The sequence below is a fragment of the Zalophus californianus genome, chromosome 17 (genome assembly GCF_009762305.2).
Source record: "Zalophus californianus isolate mZalCal1 chromosome 17, mZalCal1.pri.v2, whole genome shotgun sequence".
In the NCBI taxonomy this organism is placed as follows: Eukaryota; Metazoa; Chordata; class Mammalia; order Carnivora; family Otariidae; genus Zalophus; species Zalophus californianus.
The window spans coordinates 54,908,576-54,927,976 of NC_045611.1; the positions used below are offsets into that span (position 1 = coordinate 54,908,576).

At 49.8% G+C, this 19,401-nt stretch overlaps 1 protein-coding gene across 2 annotated transcripts in view; it reads left to right on the forward strand.

Annotated features, from left to right (window-relative positions):
- Positions 1 to 1,824: 1,824 nt before the first annotated feature.
- PPP2R1A (protein phosphatase 2 scaffold subunit Aalpha) overlaps positions 1,825 to 19,401 on the forward strand; it is a 40,987-nt gene continuing 23,410 nt past the window's right edge. Inside the window, exons 1-2 of one of the 2 annotated variants that reach the window (XM_027618336.1) lie at positions 1,825 to 2,008; positions 15,718 to 15,808. In XM_027618336.1, coding sequence (XP_027474137.1) covers positions 1,931 to 2,008; positions 15,718 to 15,808 — 169 coding nt within the window. In that variant the 5' untranslated portion in view covers positions 1,825 to 1,930. The remainder of the gene's footprint in view (positions 2,009 to 15,717; positions 15,809 to 19,401) is intronic. The other variant, XM_027618337.1, reaches the window with a different exon arrangement.

The window sequence follows — 19,401 nt, forward strand, 5'->3', positions numbered from 1 at the left end:
CTTGACAGGAATAAATGGTACCTATCCCTTTAAAGGAAATTTTAAGCCCCACATTGTAGCCAAAGCCACTGGTACTAGGAACCCTCATGCATGGCCCTGATCACTGATGGTTTAGGTCAGCTAAAACCTAATGGTGTCCCCTGGGCCACTGGGTCTGGTTAGTCTGGTGCCACCTCTGCAGAACCGAAATCAGAGGCAGGTCCTTCCTTCATTGTCACATCTCAGAAACCTGGGCTGCTGCCAAGGGTCTAGCTGTTCAGTATGTTATTTGGAAAACTATGGACCTGCAGATTGAGGACCCCCTCCATCCACTGCTTTTTTGGGCTATGTACTGTGGAAACAAATTGCAGTGCTGAAATACTTGTCTGGGTCACTCATTTAGATGCCTATGGTAAGGGTCTGTTCTTCACAGAGACCAGAATCAAGCTGCTGATTGAGCCCGTTTTGCAAGATACGCAAGAGGTATCTCTGCATGGCACACTGTGACACACACCCAACCCCCCAGCATTATTGAGGTATATTGGAGAAATAAAATCGTATGATACTTAAAATGCACCCTTAGGTACGAAGACCCATAGTCTCAGTGAGCTGGTAGGGTGGTGGGGAGATCTTGAGCACATGGAAGTCAAGGATTGAAATATGCAACACCACCACCGTTCCCTTTTTACGGGGAGCAGCAGTTTCCTAAGTGGAGTGGTGAGGGGTGTTTGGAAAAGAAACTTGGGTTGCTCAGATGTGTCCAGGAGTCCTAGCTCAGCCTTGCCCTTCAAGAGGTGCAACGAAGGGGGTAGAATCATCCCAGGCCTTCCCTTCCCCATCCCCAACTCCTTCTGTTAAGGTGGTCCTCAGAGGTGGGTGGGGGACTTTGATGAGTTAGGCTTGGAACAGGGATTAGTCAGAGGCAACAGTGCTCCCATGCTGTGTGAGGAGACCGACTCCGACGCATGGTCACAGTGCCAGCCCTAGGGATGGATTTTCTGAGACAGAGACAGACAGACACGCAGGGTTGGGCTGTGATGATGATGGTGGTTGTATGTGGTTCTGGGGCTGGAGGGCCAAGGCTGAAGAGAAGCCGTGAAGGGGAGACATTTATGCAGAGATCTGAGCATTAAATAGGAACTGCTCTCCAAGTAAAGGGATGGTTTGGATAAATGCTGTTTGACGTGAAAAAGCATGATGTCGTGAGAGGGCACGAATTTTCCAGGACCGCTTAAGTGTAAAACGGGGAGCGGAAGATGTGCCTAAACCCGGTTTAGGAACCAGACCCACAAGGGCCTTGAATATCAGCCCGAGGGGTTTGAGTTTCATCCAGAGTAAGGCAAGTCACCACCCTTCTTTGGGCCTCCGCATAATAAGGCAAAAACCAAACGCTCACTCCCGTCTCCTCCCTCACAAAGTTGCCGGTAATAGGTCCACCAGCCACCAGGGCACTGGCTCAGGAGCCAAAACTTGCAGGCTGTCTGGGTCTCCCCCCCACCACATGACGTCATGCAATCCTAGCAACGCATGCGCAGAACCTTTGTGCCGGACTCGCCAAAGGGCAGGTTTTGCCTCCTTTGAATCCCTCCATTTATTGGCTAGGAACAACTGCTCGTCTCGCTCGTTGTTAGCGGCGACGTAGGCGGGTACAATCTTGGTCTCTAAGATACCGCGTACTTCCGTTTCCTTCCCCTCTCCGCTGTACTGAGGCAGCCTGACCGCAATGCCTTCGACCAATGGCAAATGGGTAGTGGGCGGGGCTTCACTTGTCCGGACCAACGAAACGCGGGTTTGGCCCGGCGTAGCGCGGCCAATGACCGTGGGGCAGCCCCTGTAAAGTGGCTCGGGCGCCCCCACGCTCGTCTTTCGTCCTCTCTCCAGCCCTACCCCTCCCTGCCCCCGTTTCAGCACGGCGCCGGCCGCAGTCTGACAGGGACGGGACGGAGCCAAGATGGCGGCCGCCGACGGCGACGACTCGCTGTACCCCATCGCGGTGTTGATAGACGAGCTTCGCAACGAGGATGTTCAGGTCCGGAGGCCCCGGGGGTTTTGGGGAATACGGGAAGGGGTATTGGGGGCACGGACGGCCCTCGCGGAGGAGGCTCGGTGTTCGCCGGGAGTGGCGGAAGGGGGCGGCGGCCAATCAGCGCCGAGCTCTCACGTCTCTAGGACCCCAGACTGGATGAGACGGCGCCCGGGATTGGGTATTAGCCCACCGGAGGGCGGGAGGCAGGCCACCCTGGAGGGGTCCCGGGCCTGCCAAGTGCGCGCGGCGGTCAGGGTCCCAGGAAGCCGCGACCGGGGAGGGGGTCGGGCCACTGGGTGGGGCAGAAGGAAGGGCTCGGTGATTGGCGGTGAATGCCGCTGAATGGCCCCTTGGGGATGGGGGCGCGCGGCTTGCTCCGAGTGGGGGAGGGGCCCCGGGTTTGTCGGGAGCCCTGGCAGGTTTCTCCTTACTCGGCTCCGGCGTCTGGGCCTCCGCACTGTGGGGTGAACTTTCTCAGTGGGGCCTGAGAGCTGCCTTTCCAGTTCCTGCTCTCCCTTCCTCTTCAGTTTTCGTGTGTGTTCCCGAAGGGGAGGGGCGGCGAAGACACTCCAGCCCCAAGGGGGCAACCAGCCAAATCTAAACGCGGATTTAGGTAGAAATTGTCCCGCCTTCTGGGATCCTGCCGAGCTGCGGGTGGGCAGTTGACTCCACCGGCCAACACGTCTCTGGTGGGTGGGATGGGGGCCCGGCTGAGCCGCGCTGGAGAATGGTTGAGGAGACAGGACTCCACGGGTTGTCGGTCCCAGCTCCACCTCCCACCCGCCGTGTGACCTTGTGCAAATTACTTCACCGCTCTGGGCCCGTTTTCCCTGAAATGGGGGCTAATAATAGTTCAGGCCTCACTGGGTGGTTGTGATGGCCTAGATGAGTTAAGACTACAAGTAAAATAGAACGGTGCCTAGTGGTTATGTAAGGGCCCAATAAATGTTGGCGGCAATTATTGGGAGTAGTAATTGAAGAGGTCCCATTCTCGATTTGTAGGGGCCTCAGTTTTTGTTTATGAAATTGAGCGGACGGCACTGGGCCCAGCCTCTGAAGTTCGAGGCCCATCACTGGTTGTGGAGTCAGGCAGACTGCCGTGGTACTCCTGGCTCTTCTCCTCCTTGCTGATTGACATGGGCAAGTTGGTTAATCTCCTTGGTCCTTGGCTTTCCTCTTCTCTCAAGTGGAGGCAATTATCTAGTTCATAGGGCTCTTGCGTGAATTCGTTTGTTCAGTAAACACTTGCCACCTGTCAGTTATGGTGCTGAGGGTTAGGTGACACCAGTTGTTACACAGGTGGCAGATGTGAAACAGCTGAATACATTATTAACAGGTGTGAGATGTGGGAAGACAACAATAGGGTATTGTGGTGGTGAATCAGTTAGTATTTATTGGGCCTCAGCCCTGAGGAGGGCATTATTTTAGGCACAGGTATACAACAGGGAACAGAAACTAGTGGCCTAGTGGAGCTTTAGGTTGCAGTATGGGGAAACCGACGATAAGGCGATTAAGTTAAAATGCATACTGTGTAAGGGGGCAGTAAGTGCTTTGGAGTAAAATGAAGCAGGGATGTGGAGGACAGGGAAGTGTTACAAGGTGAGATAGAATGGCTAGTGAAGGCCTTTGCGGAGGGGACATTGAGCAGAGATGTGAAATGAGCAGGCCCTCACAGATATCTGGGGAATAGCATTCCAGGCGAAGGAAGCGAGTGCAAAGGCCCTGAGGCAGCAATATGCAACACATGTTCTGTGAACTGCAGGAAGCCAGTGTGACTGGAGCCAAGAGAATGAGCTGTTGGTGTTGGGAGATGAAGATGAAAGAGGCTGTGACTCAGAAGGATCTTATGAGCAGTTACTTAAACCAGGTGTTGCCAGATCATTGAGCACGAGTCAAGAAGGAGTTCTTGAGATGTTTTACAGTGCAACTTGACAAGTTTATTTAAGTGGCATGGGGACCTGTGGGTAGAAGGAGCTGTACTTCTGCTGTATGAAGCCAGTGGTTATATGCTTAGTGCTCAAGGGGCAGGGGATGTGCAGGGAGTATTAGATCATAAATGTTTTCTTTGAATTTCTACTCATAAAACTTTCACAAGGTTTCTCTGGTGCTTATCATTTAGCTTGGTATTAACTGTTGGTGAGATGCATAGGCAGTCATGAGACCCTTTAAGAATGTAGCAAACAGCTTGTATTTGGCCCTTACTGAAACTATGCAGGCTATACATCAGCCTTCTGGGCTAAAGGTGAACATTTTTCTGCTTCTTTCCCTCATCACAGGGTTTGGCAAATGGCCAGGGGTGGCCCTGTGCCTTTTTATTTTTTAATACAGTATTATTTGAGAACACGGACCCTTTCATTTACATATTATCCGTGGCTGCTTTTGTGACACAACAGCAGGGTAGAATTGAGTAGTTGCAACAGAGACAGTTTGGCCCCTTAAAGCCTATAATATTTACTACCTAGTTCTTTACAGTAAAGAGAATGTCAGCCTTTGACTTAAGCCACCTCCGTATTAAATGCCATCCTCTCTTCCCCACCCTACCTGCCGCCCTGCCCCCAAGTAGCCCATGTTATCAGGTCCTTACGAACCTTGGTAGACATGTGCTGTTTAGTGTGGTAGCCACTGTGTGGCTGTGGAACACATGAAATGTGGCTAGATTGAGTTGAGATGTACTTGTAAATAAAATACATACCAGATTTCAAAGACATGCTATGGAGAGTGTTAAACATCTCAGTGAAGCTTTTCATCTTGATTACCCATTGAAATGATAAAAATTTTGGGTTGAATAAAATACATTGAGATTAACTCTGTATGCGTATTACTTTTTTTAAATGTTACCAGAAAATATAAACTTACATGTATGGCTTGCATTTATTGTCTGCATTATGTTGCTTTCTTTTTTTTTTTTGTCTGCATATTATTTCTATTGGGTTTTTATTTTTTTAAACACTAAATATTTTGTTCTACAACTTGCCCTTCTTGCTTAGTATTTCTTCTGTATCTTTTCATGCAGGTACATACAGATCTGTGTTTAAAAGGAGTTTGAACATTTTCCCAAGAATCAGAGACCAAATCTCAGAGATTGCATCCGTGCCCATGTGTGTGGGCTTTCTGAGGACAGGGCTTGGCTCTGATTCATCTATTAGGATTTAGTGGCTCAGTATAGGCCTCAGAATTGAGGAGCTCAGAAAGGGTTGAATAAAAATAATAGCTGGTATCTGTTGGGTGCTTGCTCTAAGCTAACTGCTACAAAGGGCAGTACATTTACGAGCTTCCTGAATTCTCAGCCACCCTCTGAAGTAGGTCCTGTGCATACCTACGTTTTCTTGATGAGGAAATGAAGCACAGCATAGTATGTAACTTGGCCAAATTCATGCAGCTGAGAAGTGGAGGACCCAGGAAAGGTTCCCAAAGGAAGTGTAAGACCTGAGGTGAGAAGAGAATTTGGGGTGGACAGAAACTTGCTGACTATATCCATATGCCAGGTATTTTAATTGGTCTTTAATGAGACAGTCTAGGATACTAGGAAGAACATGGGTTTTGGAATCCTCTAGTCTTGATTGATTTGCTCAGGAAATACATGTTCAGCACCTCCTCTGTGCCAGACTGTTTTAAATGCTAGAATATAGCAGGGAGTAAAACAGCAAAGCTGCTGCCTTCATGGGGCTTACGTTCTAGTAGAGGAGGCAGACAGTGGATCAGGAGTGTGATGTCGGGGGCAGTAATTGCTTACTAGAAAAATACAGGCATCAGGGTCTAGAGCAAGCCCAGGGTTGCTGGGTTGGTTTGTTTGTTTTTTTGTTTTATTTATTTATTTTTAAAGGTTTTACTTATTCAAGGGAGAGGGAGAAGCAGACTCCCCACTGAGCCCGATGTGGGGCTCAATCCCAGGACTCGTAGATCATGACCTGAGTGAAAGTCAGCTGCTTAACCGGCTGAGCCCCCCAGGCACCCTCCAGGGCTGCTTTATAGATAGGGTAGTGAGGGAAGGTGATAGTGGAGGAAGTGAGGATCTCTGAGGAAGTGGTAGTGAGCAAGGACTTGAAGAAATGAGGGAGAATGAATGGGGGGGGGGGGGGGCAGTCCAAACAGTTGGTACAAAGACCCTGAGGTGGGAGCATGCTCATTGTGTTAGAGAAGAGCAAGCAGGCCAGCGTGGCTAAAGCAGAAGGAATGGCAAAGTGGTGAGAGGTGAGGACTAGTCCAGAATGAGATAAGTGAAGGCCCGTGGACCAGAGCAAGGGCTTCTCTGAGTTTCAGGAGCTGTTGCAAGGATTTGCGTGGAAGGATGACATGTTCTGAATTAATTCTAAAGGATCCTCCCGGCTGTTGAGTAGGGGCCGGGCAGGAGCAGATAGACCTATTGGGTGCCCTTTCAGAGCACCCAGGACTAGTGTTGGCATGGACGTAGGGAGAAGAGGTTTAGATTCTGGGTATGTTGAGAGGAGGGCTGTTGAAGGGGGGAGTCAAGGGGGGAGTCAAGGATGACTGAGCTTTGAATCCCAGCTCTGCCAGTTTGTTCCCTGTGTGTCCTTGGACCAATTCCTTTTCCTCATTGGGCTTGGATTCCTCATCTGTAGAGCAGGACTGATGATGAGGAAGCAGCATCTGCTGTGGAGGTTGTGAAGGTGCAGTGGAATCGGCAAATTAAGTGGCTGCCTAGAAGCAAGCATTCAGTAAGTGATGACCTTGTTCAGTTGTTGTGGTAGCTTATTGTTTTATACTTGGGAAAGTGATGTGCAAAGAGATTGCATCCCTTACCTAAGGCCTCCCCAGTCAGTAAGAGGCAGAGGCTGGACTGCAGTATCCATAAGTGTTTGGGGCCCCATGTTACTTACAGTGTGGTCCACTGGTTGAGAGGCTAGATCTCTGTGTTAGACCTTCTCTCTGTTTTCTCATCTGTAAAATGGGAGTGTAATTTATGTAAAATGGGATTTTGTAATTTAGGAGTTTGTAAGGGGGTTGTGAGGATTAAATAGTATGGTACATGGAAAATGCTTAGAACAGTGCTTGACGTGTTGTAAGTGTTCAGTAAATGCTGGCCCGTAGTAGTCATGGTGGTGATAAGATAATGGGGGCTTTGTCAAGGTGAGGTGCTTGGGTATTTTTAAAGACTACTCTATTTATTTAAGAGAGAGCGCGCATGCATGAGCGAGAGCAGGGAGAGGGAGAAGCAGACTCCCTGCTGAGCGCGGAGCCTGATGTGGGGCTTGATCCCAGGACCTGGAGATCATGACCTGAGCTGAAATCAGTAATTGGACACCCAGCCTACTGCGCCACCCAGGAGTCTCTAAAGACTATTTTTTTCATGATTACTCTAGAGCAGTGGTTCTCAACTTGGGCTGATTTTGTTTCCCCAGGAGACAAATTTCCGGAGATATTTTCGGTTGTGTCAGGACTGGCGAGGGGAGTGCATCTGGGATCCCGCGGGGAGAGGCCAGTGATGCCACCCAGCATCTTAGATACGCAGGATGGTCCCCCCCCCACAGAGGTGATCCAGCTCCAAATGTCAGTAGTGCTGAGGCTTAGAAACCCTGCCGTGTGCCCGATAGCGTGATGAGTACTTTGTGTTAAGTCCTCACAAAAGACATCTGAGATAGGTGCTAATTCACTTTCCTTCAAAAGTTTTTTTAGTAGTTAAATATCAGATGTCAGAAATTGCCACATATTTTCACCTGTTCCTCACCCTCCCTCAGGTTTTTTGGGGGTTTGTTTTTAAGTATTTTAAAAGTCAGTTCCAGGCTTCAGACATTTTCTCCACGTGCTTTGTTAGGCATGTCTCAAACCGGATGTTTTTATAGCCGTGGTGCCATCATCTCCATCATCCCAAGCAGTTCTAACTGTGATTCCTCAGTATCATCTAAACCTCAGTTCATAATCAGATTTCCCCGATTGCTTCAGAAGTCTCCTTTACGTTTGGCTTGTTTGAATCAGTTTGTGAATTTGTGACTCTTGGCATTTAATCAATAAGGATACTCAGTGTCCCACAGCCTAGTAAGTAATGACGCTAGGAAATGGCCAAGGGCACTGGGTTTCAGGGCAGCACTCACTCCTCAACCACCAGCTGAGCCCCCTGTGCAGACAAAGTCTAGGCCTGGAAGTAATACAGGGAGACAGTGCCATAGGTGGAAGCCGACTGGGATTTTGAATCCTGGTCTGGCCACTTTCCAAATTATTCAACCCTTCTGGCCTTGGTTTTCTTGTTAAATGAAAAAAGGGTGGAAGACTCAGAGGCTGGGTGGTGTGGGTTAGTGAGATGGACTATGTAAAGACCCTGCAGTCACTGGCTACTGTCCGAGACCTTGCAGCAGCTTGCCCCATGTCCATGTCTCAGGAACGTGGAGTTAAAGCTCCGACTTCTTTTTATGGAATGCATGGGGAACTGGTGAAGCAGAACTTAGAAGTGAGGTTGCTCTCTGAAAGTTTAAACTGGAAGAGAGAAGTTGTGTAGGAAGGCAGTGCAGAACTGGGTTCAGGTTGCAGGTTCTGTCCCAGTTCACTGGGTGGCCTGCATTCTCCTCTCTGCCTTGCTTGCCTGGCTGTAGAATGAGTGTGGGGCTGGTGTCTGTCTCTTGCACTACAAGAGAGAACATGTGTAGAGTACCTGGCTGTGTACCTGTCACATACTAAGGACTCTAAATTGTAGTTGAGTTTTTAAAAACTGAAATTGTTTCTTTTTATGCTTTTTTAGCATGCCCAGCCCTGTACTAGGTTCAGGAATCACCATTGATAACAGTCCTGACCCTTGTCCCAGAGACAAGTCACCTTCCAAATGAGGGAAACAGGCACGTCCAGAAGTAATTATCATGGCAGGCAAACTGCTGTGAGCAGTATTCCCTCCAGTGCTGCAGCTTCTGAGGGTGGAGCAATTACCGTTCACTCCTGCCCCTGAAATGTCAAATACATAAGAGGCAGTGGGAGAGAATAACAGCTAACACTGAGGTGCTTGCAACCTGCCGGGCTCTGTCTCTAGGCTCTGCCTATTTGATCAGTCCAGCAATCCTGTGAGGTCAGCACTGTTGTAATTCCCATTTTACAGGGAGGAAACGGAAGCTCCGAGGTGCCTACACTTGGCCGGGACCCTTAGCTAGTGGGTAAAGCCAGAGTTACGTGCTCATTTGTTATTTAAAAAAAATAAATAAATCAAATCAAATCAAATAATGTAGAAATACAGGTTGCGATGTCCATTTTCACTCTTCAGCAGTGCTAAATGATTACCAGGTGGGTGCTTAGTTTTTCACACCCACACACATTGTGTTCATTTAAAAACATGATCCTTTGTGGAATAAGGAAGAAAGATATATAGACTTTAGGAATTTATAGGAGGTAGAGAGACTTCTGTCACTCGCTGAGCCTTTCCCCCGGCCAGCCGGGGCTCCTTGCTAAAGCACACGCCTTACATTACAGACCCCACCACCCCATTGCCAGCCACCACCTGTTCCAAACGGTAACAATTTGGAGCATATTCCTCTAGATACTTTTTATCTCTGCTGTATTCACATCTGTAGTTCCTATTTTATAAACAAAAAATTAACCCCCCAGGTGTTTATTAGGCTCTAACTCTGCCAGGTGGTGTCCTAGGTTCTTGGGGCGCAGGGTGAAGAAGACAGAGCCCCTACCCTGTGAAGCTGATGTTCTGGTGGGGAAGGACAAACTGAACAAAGAAGCCTGTGTCAGGAGTGCTGAGAGTTCATATACGTGGGGAGTGATGGCATGCTGTTTTCTCTGGGTGGTTGTGTGTGAGGGTCCAGCAGAGACCAGGGTGAAGTAGGGGGACACCCTGAGGTGTCTGGAGGGAGAGTGTTTCAGGCTGAGGAAATAGTCCATCAGCGAGTGCGCAGAGCTTGGTGAGAGTGGTGTTGCGTTGTTGGTTTGTTGGTTACTCTCAAGGAAACCATTGTGACAGGATTTCCAGGGGCAAGGGGGTGGTGGGCAGTGCGAGTGCGTGGGGAGGGGGCTAGATTATGTTGGACTTCATAGGCCATAGCAAGGCTTTGGATTTCAGTCTGTGAAGGGAAGATGGATTGCCTGTGGCTCACACTGTGCACATTTGTGGCGGGGAAGCTCCCTGGGGCCACGCTGTACGTGTACGTGTCAGGGAAGCTTTGTGGATCCAGTGGGAACATGGGCCTTAAAGAGTGAGTAGTACTTCTACAGGTGGATGTAGTGGCGGGAAGGGAGATTTTATACGTTATGTCTCTATGCACTGGGCTGTGTGCCGAGGGCTGCTGGGCATACAGGCAGCCCCAGCCCAGGGTGACGGGCTGTCGTGAAACCATGTATGTGGAATGTCATGGGTGCTTGACAGGTACCTGCTTGGGGGACCGTGCACGGGGTAGACTTCAGCACTATGCCATGATCAAGGGACAGTAAGGATTTCTTACTGATGTTATTAATAGCTGCTCCATCAGGAATGTCACAGAGAACACAACCAACAGTGGTTTCAACAAGTTAAGGATTCATTTTTTCCTTACATGACCAGTTTGGCAGCTCAAGGATATCACAGAATTGGGTCAGGGTAGGCCGTTCCTTTGACCTGCCTTGTGTGGCCACAAGATCGCTGCAGCATCTGTTGTCATTAAGTCCTCACAGAACCACACTGGAAGCAGGGCCCACCCAGGACAGAGATTTTTTTTACCTTGTCCTCCTCCCCTTCCCCCCTCCCCAAGGAGGAAAATCTTTCTTGAAGCTCCTTGGCTGACTTGCCCTTGTCTCTTTGTCCAGAACTAGGTCATGAGCTGAGGTCACTGGAATTCATTTTGTCTATAAATAAGAGAAAAATTCTAAAAGAGGCTTAAATGGCTTGAAGTTTATTTCTGACTTATGACCAAAAAGTCTGATGGCAGTGCAGGCTGGTGTGCCAACTCTTTCACTCTTTGGTGTCAGGGGCTCAGGCTCTTCCACATTGTACTCTGCTTGTATGTCCTCCATCCTGCCCTCCCCATCTCCAGGCTACCTCACGATCCCAAGGTGGCTGCTGAAGCCCAGCCATCATAGCCCCCCATTCCATGCAGGAAAGAGGGAAGAAGAGTGTGACCGCAGGTTCCCTTAAGGACACTTCCTAGAAGTCACACACACCATTCCCACTGGGATTTCACTGGCCGGGCGTTAATCTCCTGGTCATGTTGGATGAAAAGGGAATTCGGAAATGTCTTTTCCTGGGAGTCATGTTCACAGCTGAAAACCAGGAGTTACGAGTGGCAGTATAACCCAGTGCAGGAGCTCTTAACCTGGGGCCCATCCAGAATTCCAGCACAGGTCCATGAATTCGGATGGGGAAAATAACATCTTTATTTTCAATAACCTATAACTCGAATTTAACTTTCCTCCTGTTCTGAATTGTAGTATTACAATAGCAAAATATAAATAGTGTCAGCAAAACCTGTGGAAATCATGACTGTTCACATCTCATTTCGGCTGTTGCAGGTACTTCTAGTGTTGTCAGTGTTCTCCTCTGTTTCAAAATTGTGGTTGTTATTAAACCTGCTAAGGGCGGCACCCCCCCTCCCCCGCCCAAATTAAAAACACAGAAATACAAATTGATGGTACTGGTTAAGAGCCAGGTGACTGGCGTTCTCATCCTGGCTCTGCCACCTATAAGCTGTGTGAGGTTACTTAACTTCTCTGTGCCTTTGTTTCCTCGGCCACGTAATGGTTGATCCAGAATCTTCATGAGGTTGTCTCGAGGATCAAATGAGTTAAGACATGAAGGCACCTAGGATGGTGCCTGGCACACCGTATGCACCATGGGAGGATTTGTTACTATTTTTTTTTTTTTTCACTGTAAGAGAAAGAAAAGGAGACCTGGGGGGACAGCTAGCCTGCTGCCACGCGTGCCCTTCTTGTGATATCTGAACAAAATCGGGATGCTGTCAAGAGGGTGAGGTCACAGCTCCTATTATTGTCTTTGCTAGTTGAAGGGTGTTCCCAGGTTTACGTCACTTGGTACTCACAGTAACCTTCTGAGGATGGGTGATATTGTAATCCCCATTTCACAGGTGAGGAAATTGAGGCCCAGAAAGGTACAGAGTGGCCCAGGATCCCAAGCTGCTTAGCCTTGAACCCAGACCACGTGGCTCCAGAGTGCCACCCTGTGCTGCCTTTCTTGAGTGTTCCTGGTGCCGTCTGTGCTGACGAAAGCAAGCTGACATTCTCAACGACACCAGCACCAGCATCTCCAGAGACAGGAGGGAAGGGGGCTCTCCAGCATGGCAGGGATGGCCTGATTCCTGTGCGCCCACCCCTTGGGCACCTTTCCTAAACTACAGAGATGTTGAGATGAAGAGTCTGGGTGCCTGGCTTCCAGTCTGGGCTCTGGGGCTTTCTGGCATATGACAGCGTCTCTGTGCATCAGCATCCTCACCCTTAAAGCGATAGCTACCTCAGAGCTCAGTTCTCAGGATCAAGTGTGTTACTTCCCCACGTCAAGCACTTGGATGCTGTCAAGTACATAGCAAGCAACCAGTTGTTAGCAGCTCTTGTCGCTGGCCTTGTGCTTGTGCTCATTCCCTGCTGGTGCCTCGTCCTCAGGGCTGTGCTCGGCCGTCGGGGCCCTGGCCCTTGCATGCGTTTCCCCATAGCCCAGAGGAGAGAAGAACCCAAAGATCTAACTGGGAGACGACAAAGACGAAGGGAACAGGCAACTAAGTCAGTACCCCTCCCCCATATTTTATTACGGAAAACTTCAGACCTATAGAACATTTAAAGACTTGTACAACGGCCAGCAAACTACGGTCCATGGACCGAATTCAGCCCGTGGCCTGCTTTTGCAAATGCAGTTTTGTTGGAACACAGCCCTCCCCATTTGGTTGCATATGTGTCTGGATCTGTGGCTGCTTTTGTGCCAGTGCACAGTTGAGTAGTTAGGACAGAGACTCTGTGGCCCAAGATGCTGAAAATATATACTTGCTGGCAATTTACAGGGAAGGTTTATATTTACCGCCTGTATTCATTCACTGTTAGTGTTCCCCATCTTTCGGTTATGTCTCTGTAGGTGTTTTATTTTTTGTCTAAATAAGATGCAGGCCTCATAATACTTAATCTTGAGGTTCATTGCTGCCAGAGAGGTGAGTGTTTGGACCACGTTAAACCCCAAAACCCAGTGACGTATGAGAAACGTGAATGCATTTTTCTGAAAGGGGAGGCCACCATAGCATTTCCTCAGAGTCACATTATTGTCTGTGACCTCAGGGAGTTTTAAACCCCGGGACCAGGGAACTGATGTAGGATCTTTGGGAAGAGAACTGGCTGAGGGGGCCCCGTCCCTTCTTCTGCCTCTTCTTCCGGGAAGAGGGTGCCTTGTCTGTGTCCGGCAGTGGCTTACTCACTCACAGGGGTGTTCCCCCCCCACTCCCACGCGCATGACCTCACTTCATTCTGCCGCAGCCCTGTGAGCCGGGAGGAGAGGCCGCGCTAGTGAGCTGGAGAAACGAGGGTTTCCATTCCCAGTGGCCCGTGCCATCGGAGCAGCTGGGTGCCAGCTCTCTCAGTGCTCGCTTCGGCTTGTGTCTGCCCCTCTGAGCCTGTCTCTGCAGTCATGAAAGGGGGCGTTGGATGCCAACCTCCCGAGGCGTGAGAGGATCGAGAGAGGTCCTGACACCTAAGTGCTCCATGTGAGAGACCTGTCCTCTGTTAGCCAAACATGTTAGAGTTCTAGGTGCCACAACAAATCACCGCTCCTTTGGTGGCTTAATGCAACAAAAACTATTCTCACAGTTCTGGAGGCCAGAAATTTGAAATAAGGTGTCAGCAGGGTTGCTTCCTTCTGGAGGCTCTGAAGATTACTTTCATGCCTCTCTCGTAGCTTGTGGTGGCTGCTGGCAATTCTTGACGCTCCTTAGCTTGTGGATACATCCGCTCGATCTCTCCCTCCGTCTTCACGTGGCCTTCTGCTCTGTGCGGCCCCGTGTCTTCTCCTTCTCTGTCTCATCAGGACACAGTCATTAGCTGTGTAGAGAACACTTGCTCTCCTTTGTGTCTCCTTGACTCTCACATGACTACCACACTCCTTACTTCTGCCACCACGCGTGAGGTGTTTCCCCAGGCCAAGCAGTTCTCTGCAATACCAGCTGGGTGTCTTACAGTTCAATTCAGTTGTAACGCTCAGCAGAGTCCATGCCAACCCCGCAGATGAAGGGCTCTGTCCCCCAAGACCACCTCCCACTTCAGACGCCTGTCGCAAGTAATAGGTCCCCATATTACCCACAGCTTCTCTCAGACTTGGCTACAAATTGAGGTTCCCATTACCCTGTCCTTGGATTTGATGATTTTTCAGAATAGCTCACAGAACTCAGGGAAACACTTATATTTTATCAGCTTATTACCTAATAAAAGATATGATAAAGGATTTATTTTTTTAAAAGATTTTATTTATTTGAGAGAGAGAGAGACAGAGAGAGAGAGAGCACGAGAGGGGGGAGGGTCAGAGGGAGAAGCAGACTCCCCGCTGAGCAGGTAGTCCGATGTGGGACTCGATCCCGGGACTCCAGGATCATGACCTGAGCCGAAGGCAGTCGCTTAACCAACTGAGCCACCCAGGCGCCCTGATAAAGGATTTAGATGAACACGCACATGAAGAGCTGCATAGGGTGAGGTCTGGAAGGGTCGTGCGTACAGGAGCTTCTGTTCCTCTTCAGTTGGGGTGTGCCACCCTCTTGGTATATGGATGTTTTCACCAACCTGGAAGCTCCCCAAGCTCTGTATTTTGAGGATTTTTGTGAAAGCTTCATCATGCAGGCATGGTTAATCATTAAGTCCATTTCCAGCTGCTCTCCCAGTGATGAGGGTAGGGCTGAAAGTTCCAAGCTTCTGCCTATGGCTTGGTCTTTCTGGTGACCAGTCCCCATCCAGGAGCGCACCAAGATATGCTTCATTAGAACAAAAGACATTGCTGTCACTGAGGAAATTCCAAGGAACTCTGTGCAGGAACCAGGGGCAGAGACCAGTAAACATATCTTCTGTTTCACTGTTTAACAAGGACTCCCCCCAAATTTGGAATGATTTCATCCTGAGATGCTGACTTAATTACATCTGCAAAGTCCCTGTTTTCACATTCTTGAGTACTGGGGGTTAGGACTCGAGCATATCTTCTGGGGGGGCCACTGTTCAACCCCTTATGCTAGTGCTGTTACGACTGCTAAAGGTACTCCTGTTTATACAGCACTGTTATCATGTTTTATATTAGCTGGTGGTCCTGGGTTTCAGTCCCTGCCCCACAGCATCTGAACCGTGTGACCCTTAGAAGGGACTTTTGTTCCCTAAGCCTGTTTCCTCCTATGTAGAACGAGGCTTGTAACAGCTCTGACCTCCGGGTTGTCGTGAGAGCCTGTGCATGTGAGGGCCCAGCCTAGGACCCGGCACAGAGCAAATGTGCTGGAACGTGGCCGCCCCTGTTGGAGCATGTCAGGTGGTGCTGAGTGCAGGAGGGAACCAAAGCAGAGGAGGAGGGCCGGGCGTGTGGGGACGCGGTGTGCAGCTTTAGAGAGTGGTCCTGGAAAGCACCACCGAGTGGGTGTCTGCTCAGTAAGACTCAGTGGGTGCTTTTGGTGAGGCTGCTGCTACCATTGTAATTTACTGACTCAGTCATTTGGTAGGTGTGTGCCACATCCTTACACACATTAGGCTTCCAGAGGCTGCCTGGGTCTGGAGCTGTCACACACCCCTAAGTCTGGGCATGCTAACATTCTCCCCTGCTCTTCTCGTTCTCTCATTAGCTTCGTCTCAACAGCATCAAGAAACTGTCCACCATCGCCCTGGCCCTTGGGGTGGAAAGGACCCGCAGCGAGCTCCTGCCCTTCCTGACAGGTGAGGTGGTAGACTCCTGGGGCCCAGGCGGAGTGGGGACTGTCCCGGGGTGGGGGTGGGGGGGTTGGTTCCTGTTAGGTAAGAGAGGCCTCGTTAGGGATGTAACAGACTGTGAGGGTCTGCTCTGTGCTGGGCACGGTGGGGTGGAGGCAGGATTGGTGAACGGGGTCTGGAGGCAGATGGAGCCAGGTTTGAATCACAGCACTAACAGTTAAAAGCTGGTATCTCGAGGTGAGTCATTAAACCTAACTGTCCCTTAGAGTTTTTATGTATAAAGTGCAGATTAAACACACATGTGCTATAACATTGATGTGAGCATTACATAACAGTAAGAATAATTGCTGACGTTTATCCCCTGCCTGCCATGTGCCAGGCAGTGCTCCAAACCCTGTCTTGTGAGCATTGGGTTAGTTCATGGTCCTCAGGATGGGGGCCTGTGCTCAGTAAATACACATCAGCGTTGTTCCCCATTGTTAATCTCACAGCAGCTCCTTAAGGTAGGGAAGACTGCTGCCCCCATTTTATAGGTGAGGACGCTGAGGTTGAAGAGGTGAAGGAGTACATTTGCCTGAGACAGCTAAGTGGTGACCCACAGGGGTTATTGATCTAGTCATGCTGGCTGCAGACTTAACAGCACTGCTTAATGACTCAGGGTCCTGGCGACCTGGGTTCAAATCCAAGCCCCACCACTTTCTAGCTGTGTGACCGTGGGCAAGGTATTTCACATCCGCCTGCCTCTGATTCTTCGTGTGTGAGGTGGGCCTAATCGTATAACCTGATACCACGAGTAAATAAGATGCCATGTGAAGTGCTCGTACCGGCTGTGCTCAGCACACGGGAAAAGCTGCTAAGTGTTAGCGGTTAGACTGCCCCACTCACCTCCTGTCGGAAGATGCGTACAGAGCACTCAGCACAGTGTCTGACGCACACCGGACCGCCAGTTAGAGGTAAATCCTCTGTTCCCACTATTCTTACTACTACTTTATACTAATTGAAATTGCAACTGAAGCCTCAGAGTCACTGTGAAACTCCTACCTGATCCTTTAATTTGGGCTTAGTGGTGATGCCGGGGAGGAAGGGAGCGGAGATGATTATTCCTTCTTTTGACATGTGGGGACATGAAGGCCTATAGAGACACAGGGATTGCCCACGGTGACAACGGCTAATGACTGAGGAGCACAGGTTTATCTGCCTGGGAACACCACGTGAGGAGCAGGTATCCATGTGACACTGAGCAGGTGACCTGAACCGAGTGGCTTCCACTGGTGAACTGTGGGAAGACTTAAAAGCTCTTGAGTGCTGAGACAGGGCAGCTGGGCCACAAGGGGTGTGATGTGTGGCACGGTGTTGTAATAAAGTGGGTAAAGGGGGTGCCTGGGTGGCTCAGTTGGTTGTGTCTGCCTTTGGCTCAGGTCTTGATCCTGGGATTGAGCCCCACCTTGGGCTCCCTGCTTAGCGGGGAGCCTGCTTCTCCCTCCGGTGTCCATCCTTCAACCCCCCTGCTCATGTGCACTCTCACTCTCAACAAAATAAAAGATTAAAGGAAAATAAAGTGGGTAAAATAGTGGGACCTGGGTTTGAATCCAGCTGTGCCACCAGCCTGCTGGCAAACCTGGGTAAGCTACTCCGTTTCCCCTAGCCTCAACTCCCTTACTGCCAAGGGGTAGGAGGGGTACCTAACTCAAAGGGCTGTTGAGGATTAAGTGCCCCATGCGGAGCTGAGTCTGTAGAAAATGCTCGGGAAGTGCTGGTCCCTCTATGGTGAGGTAGTCGGGAAGGCAGCCTGGGGGAGGGGACTGGCAGGAGTAAACAGCAAATGGAGGCAGGATTGAACGTGGTGATTGGATGCAGGGAGAGGCACAGGGGCAGGTGGGGGGGGGGGGGTTGGGTTTTGCCAGTTCTGAGTGCCAGGCGGCAGTCTGGGATTAATCCTACAGGTGAAGGTAGGCAGCCATTGTAGATAGGTTCTGGAGGGTGGGCGGATGAGATGTAGAAAATAAACCTGTGCACACAGCATTGTATTGGGGGGTGGGGTGGGCGGGTGTGGGCAAGAAAACAGCAGAGGCAGTCGACTTGGGGTCAGTGGCTGAGAGCAAAGACCCTGGGATTGGGCCGCCTGGTTCAGTCCCAGCCAGGACATGCTTCATTTCCTCTGTAAAACGGGAATCGTCATCTAATATATGGGCTGTTGTTAAGATTCAGTGAATTTTTTTTTAAAGATTTATTTGACAGAGGTGGAGAGAGTGAGCACAAGGAGGGGTGGTGGCAGGCAGAGGGACAAGCAGGCTCCCCGCTGAGCAGGGAGCCCGATACAGGACTTGATCCCAGGACCCCGGGATCATGACCTGAGCTGAAGGCAGATGCTTAACCCAACTGAGCCACCCAGGCGCCCCCAAATTCAGTGAATCTAACATATGTGTCCTCTTTATTTCATCATAGAGCCACATGTGACATCACAGTAATGCAAGTGAGAGGAACTGTAGAAGCCATGAGATGGAAGAGGAGTCAGGCATTCAAGACACATTTCTTTGGGGTGCTTTCGTCAAGTGGTGGCAGATTTTCTTTCCTTTGGGCTTCACCCTTTGCAAAATGTTCAGAATAGCAAATGGTAGATACACTGCGTCTTTCAGAAAAGGTGATACTGTTTCAGAACAAGCTGAAAGCCCTCTCTGAGCTCACACCTACAGAACAGTCGCAGTCAGTGTGGAGGGGAAAATTACCACGTGATGCCCCACTATGTTAGAAACAGGTGTTGGTAGTTTTTTGGCCATAGTGAGATGTGGATGGGTTCCAGGGTGAGTGAGGTCACCTGTGTGTGCCGGTGGCTGAAAAGTCACCTGCCATTTAAAGACGTATACCCAGGCAAACACCATTGAAAAGTATCCTCAGAAATCCCAGATTTGCCTTAAACCCACCACGTGGTTTTGTTGGGAAGGCATACGAATGCAGGCTCCCTGAGCAGAGGAGAGTGGCTTGCTCCTGCCTTTTGTCGCATTCATGGCATTTCTTCAAGTTCAGGACAGAGTCTTTTCTGTTTAAAAGATCTGGGTTCATTTAAGCTAATACACGGTATAGTTAAAAAATACTTCGAAGTAGGCCATTTGTAGGCATATTTCATAAATATCTAATGCACACCACTGTGGGCTGTGAGATGGAGAGCAAATCAAAGTTCCTGTCTTCGTGGAGCTTCTGTTCCAATCAGGGGAATAAGTAGTGATGAAGCCAGAGAGACACAAAGTGGAAATGAGGGTAAGGGATATTCCAGTGGTGATCAGGTCTTCCTGGGGGTGTGGCCTGGATGGCACCTACCGTGTAGGACTTTGGGGAAAGAATGTTCCAGGTACAGGAAGAGGCAGGCGTGGGATGGGCACAGTGTTGGAGGGAAGATATGAGCTGGAGACCGGTACAGTGGCCACATCACGTGGGATCCTGGTATATGGAGTCAGGATTTTAATTCATGTTCCTTAGAAACCATTGGAAGATGGAGGTAGGGGAGTGTCATGATTTAAAGCATCACTCAGGATTCTGGAAGGAGGCTGGGTGGTTTGGGGGCCAGGGCAGAAGCAGAAAAATCAGTTAGGAAGCAGTTGTGG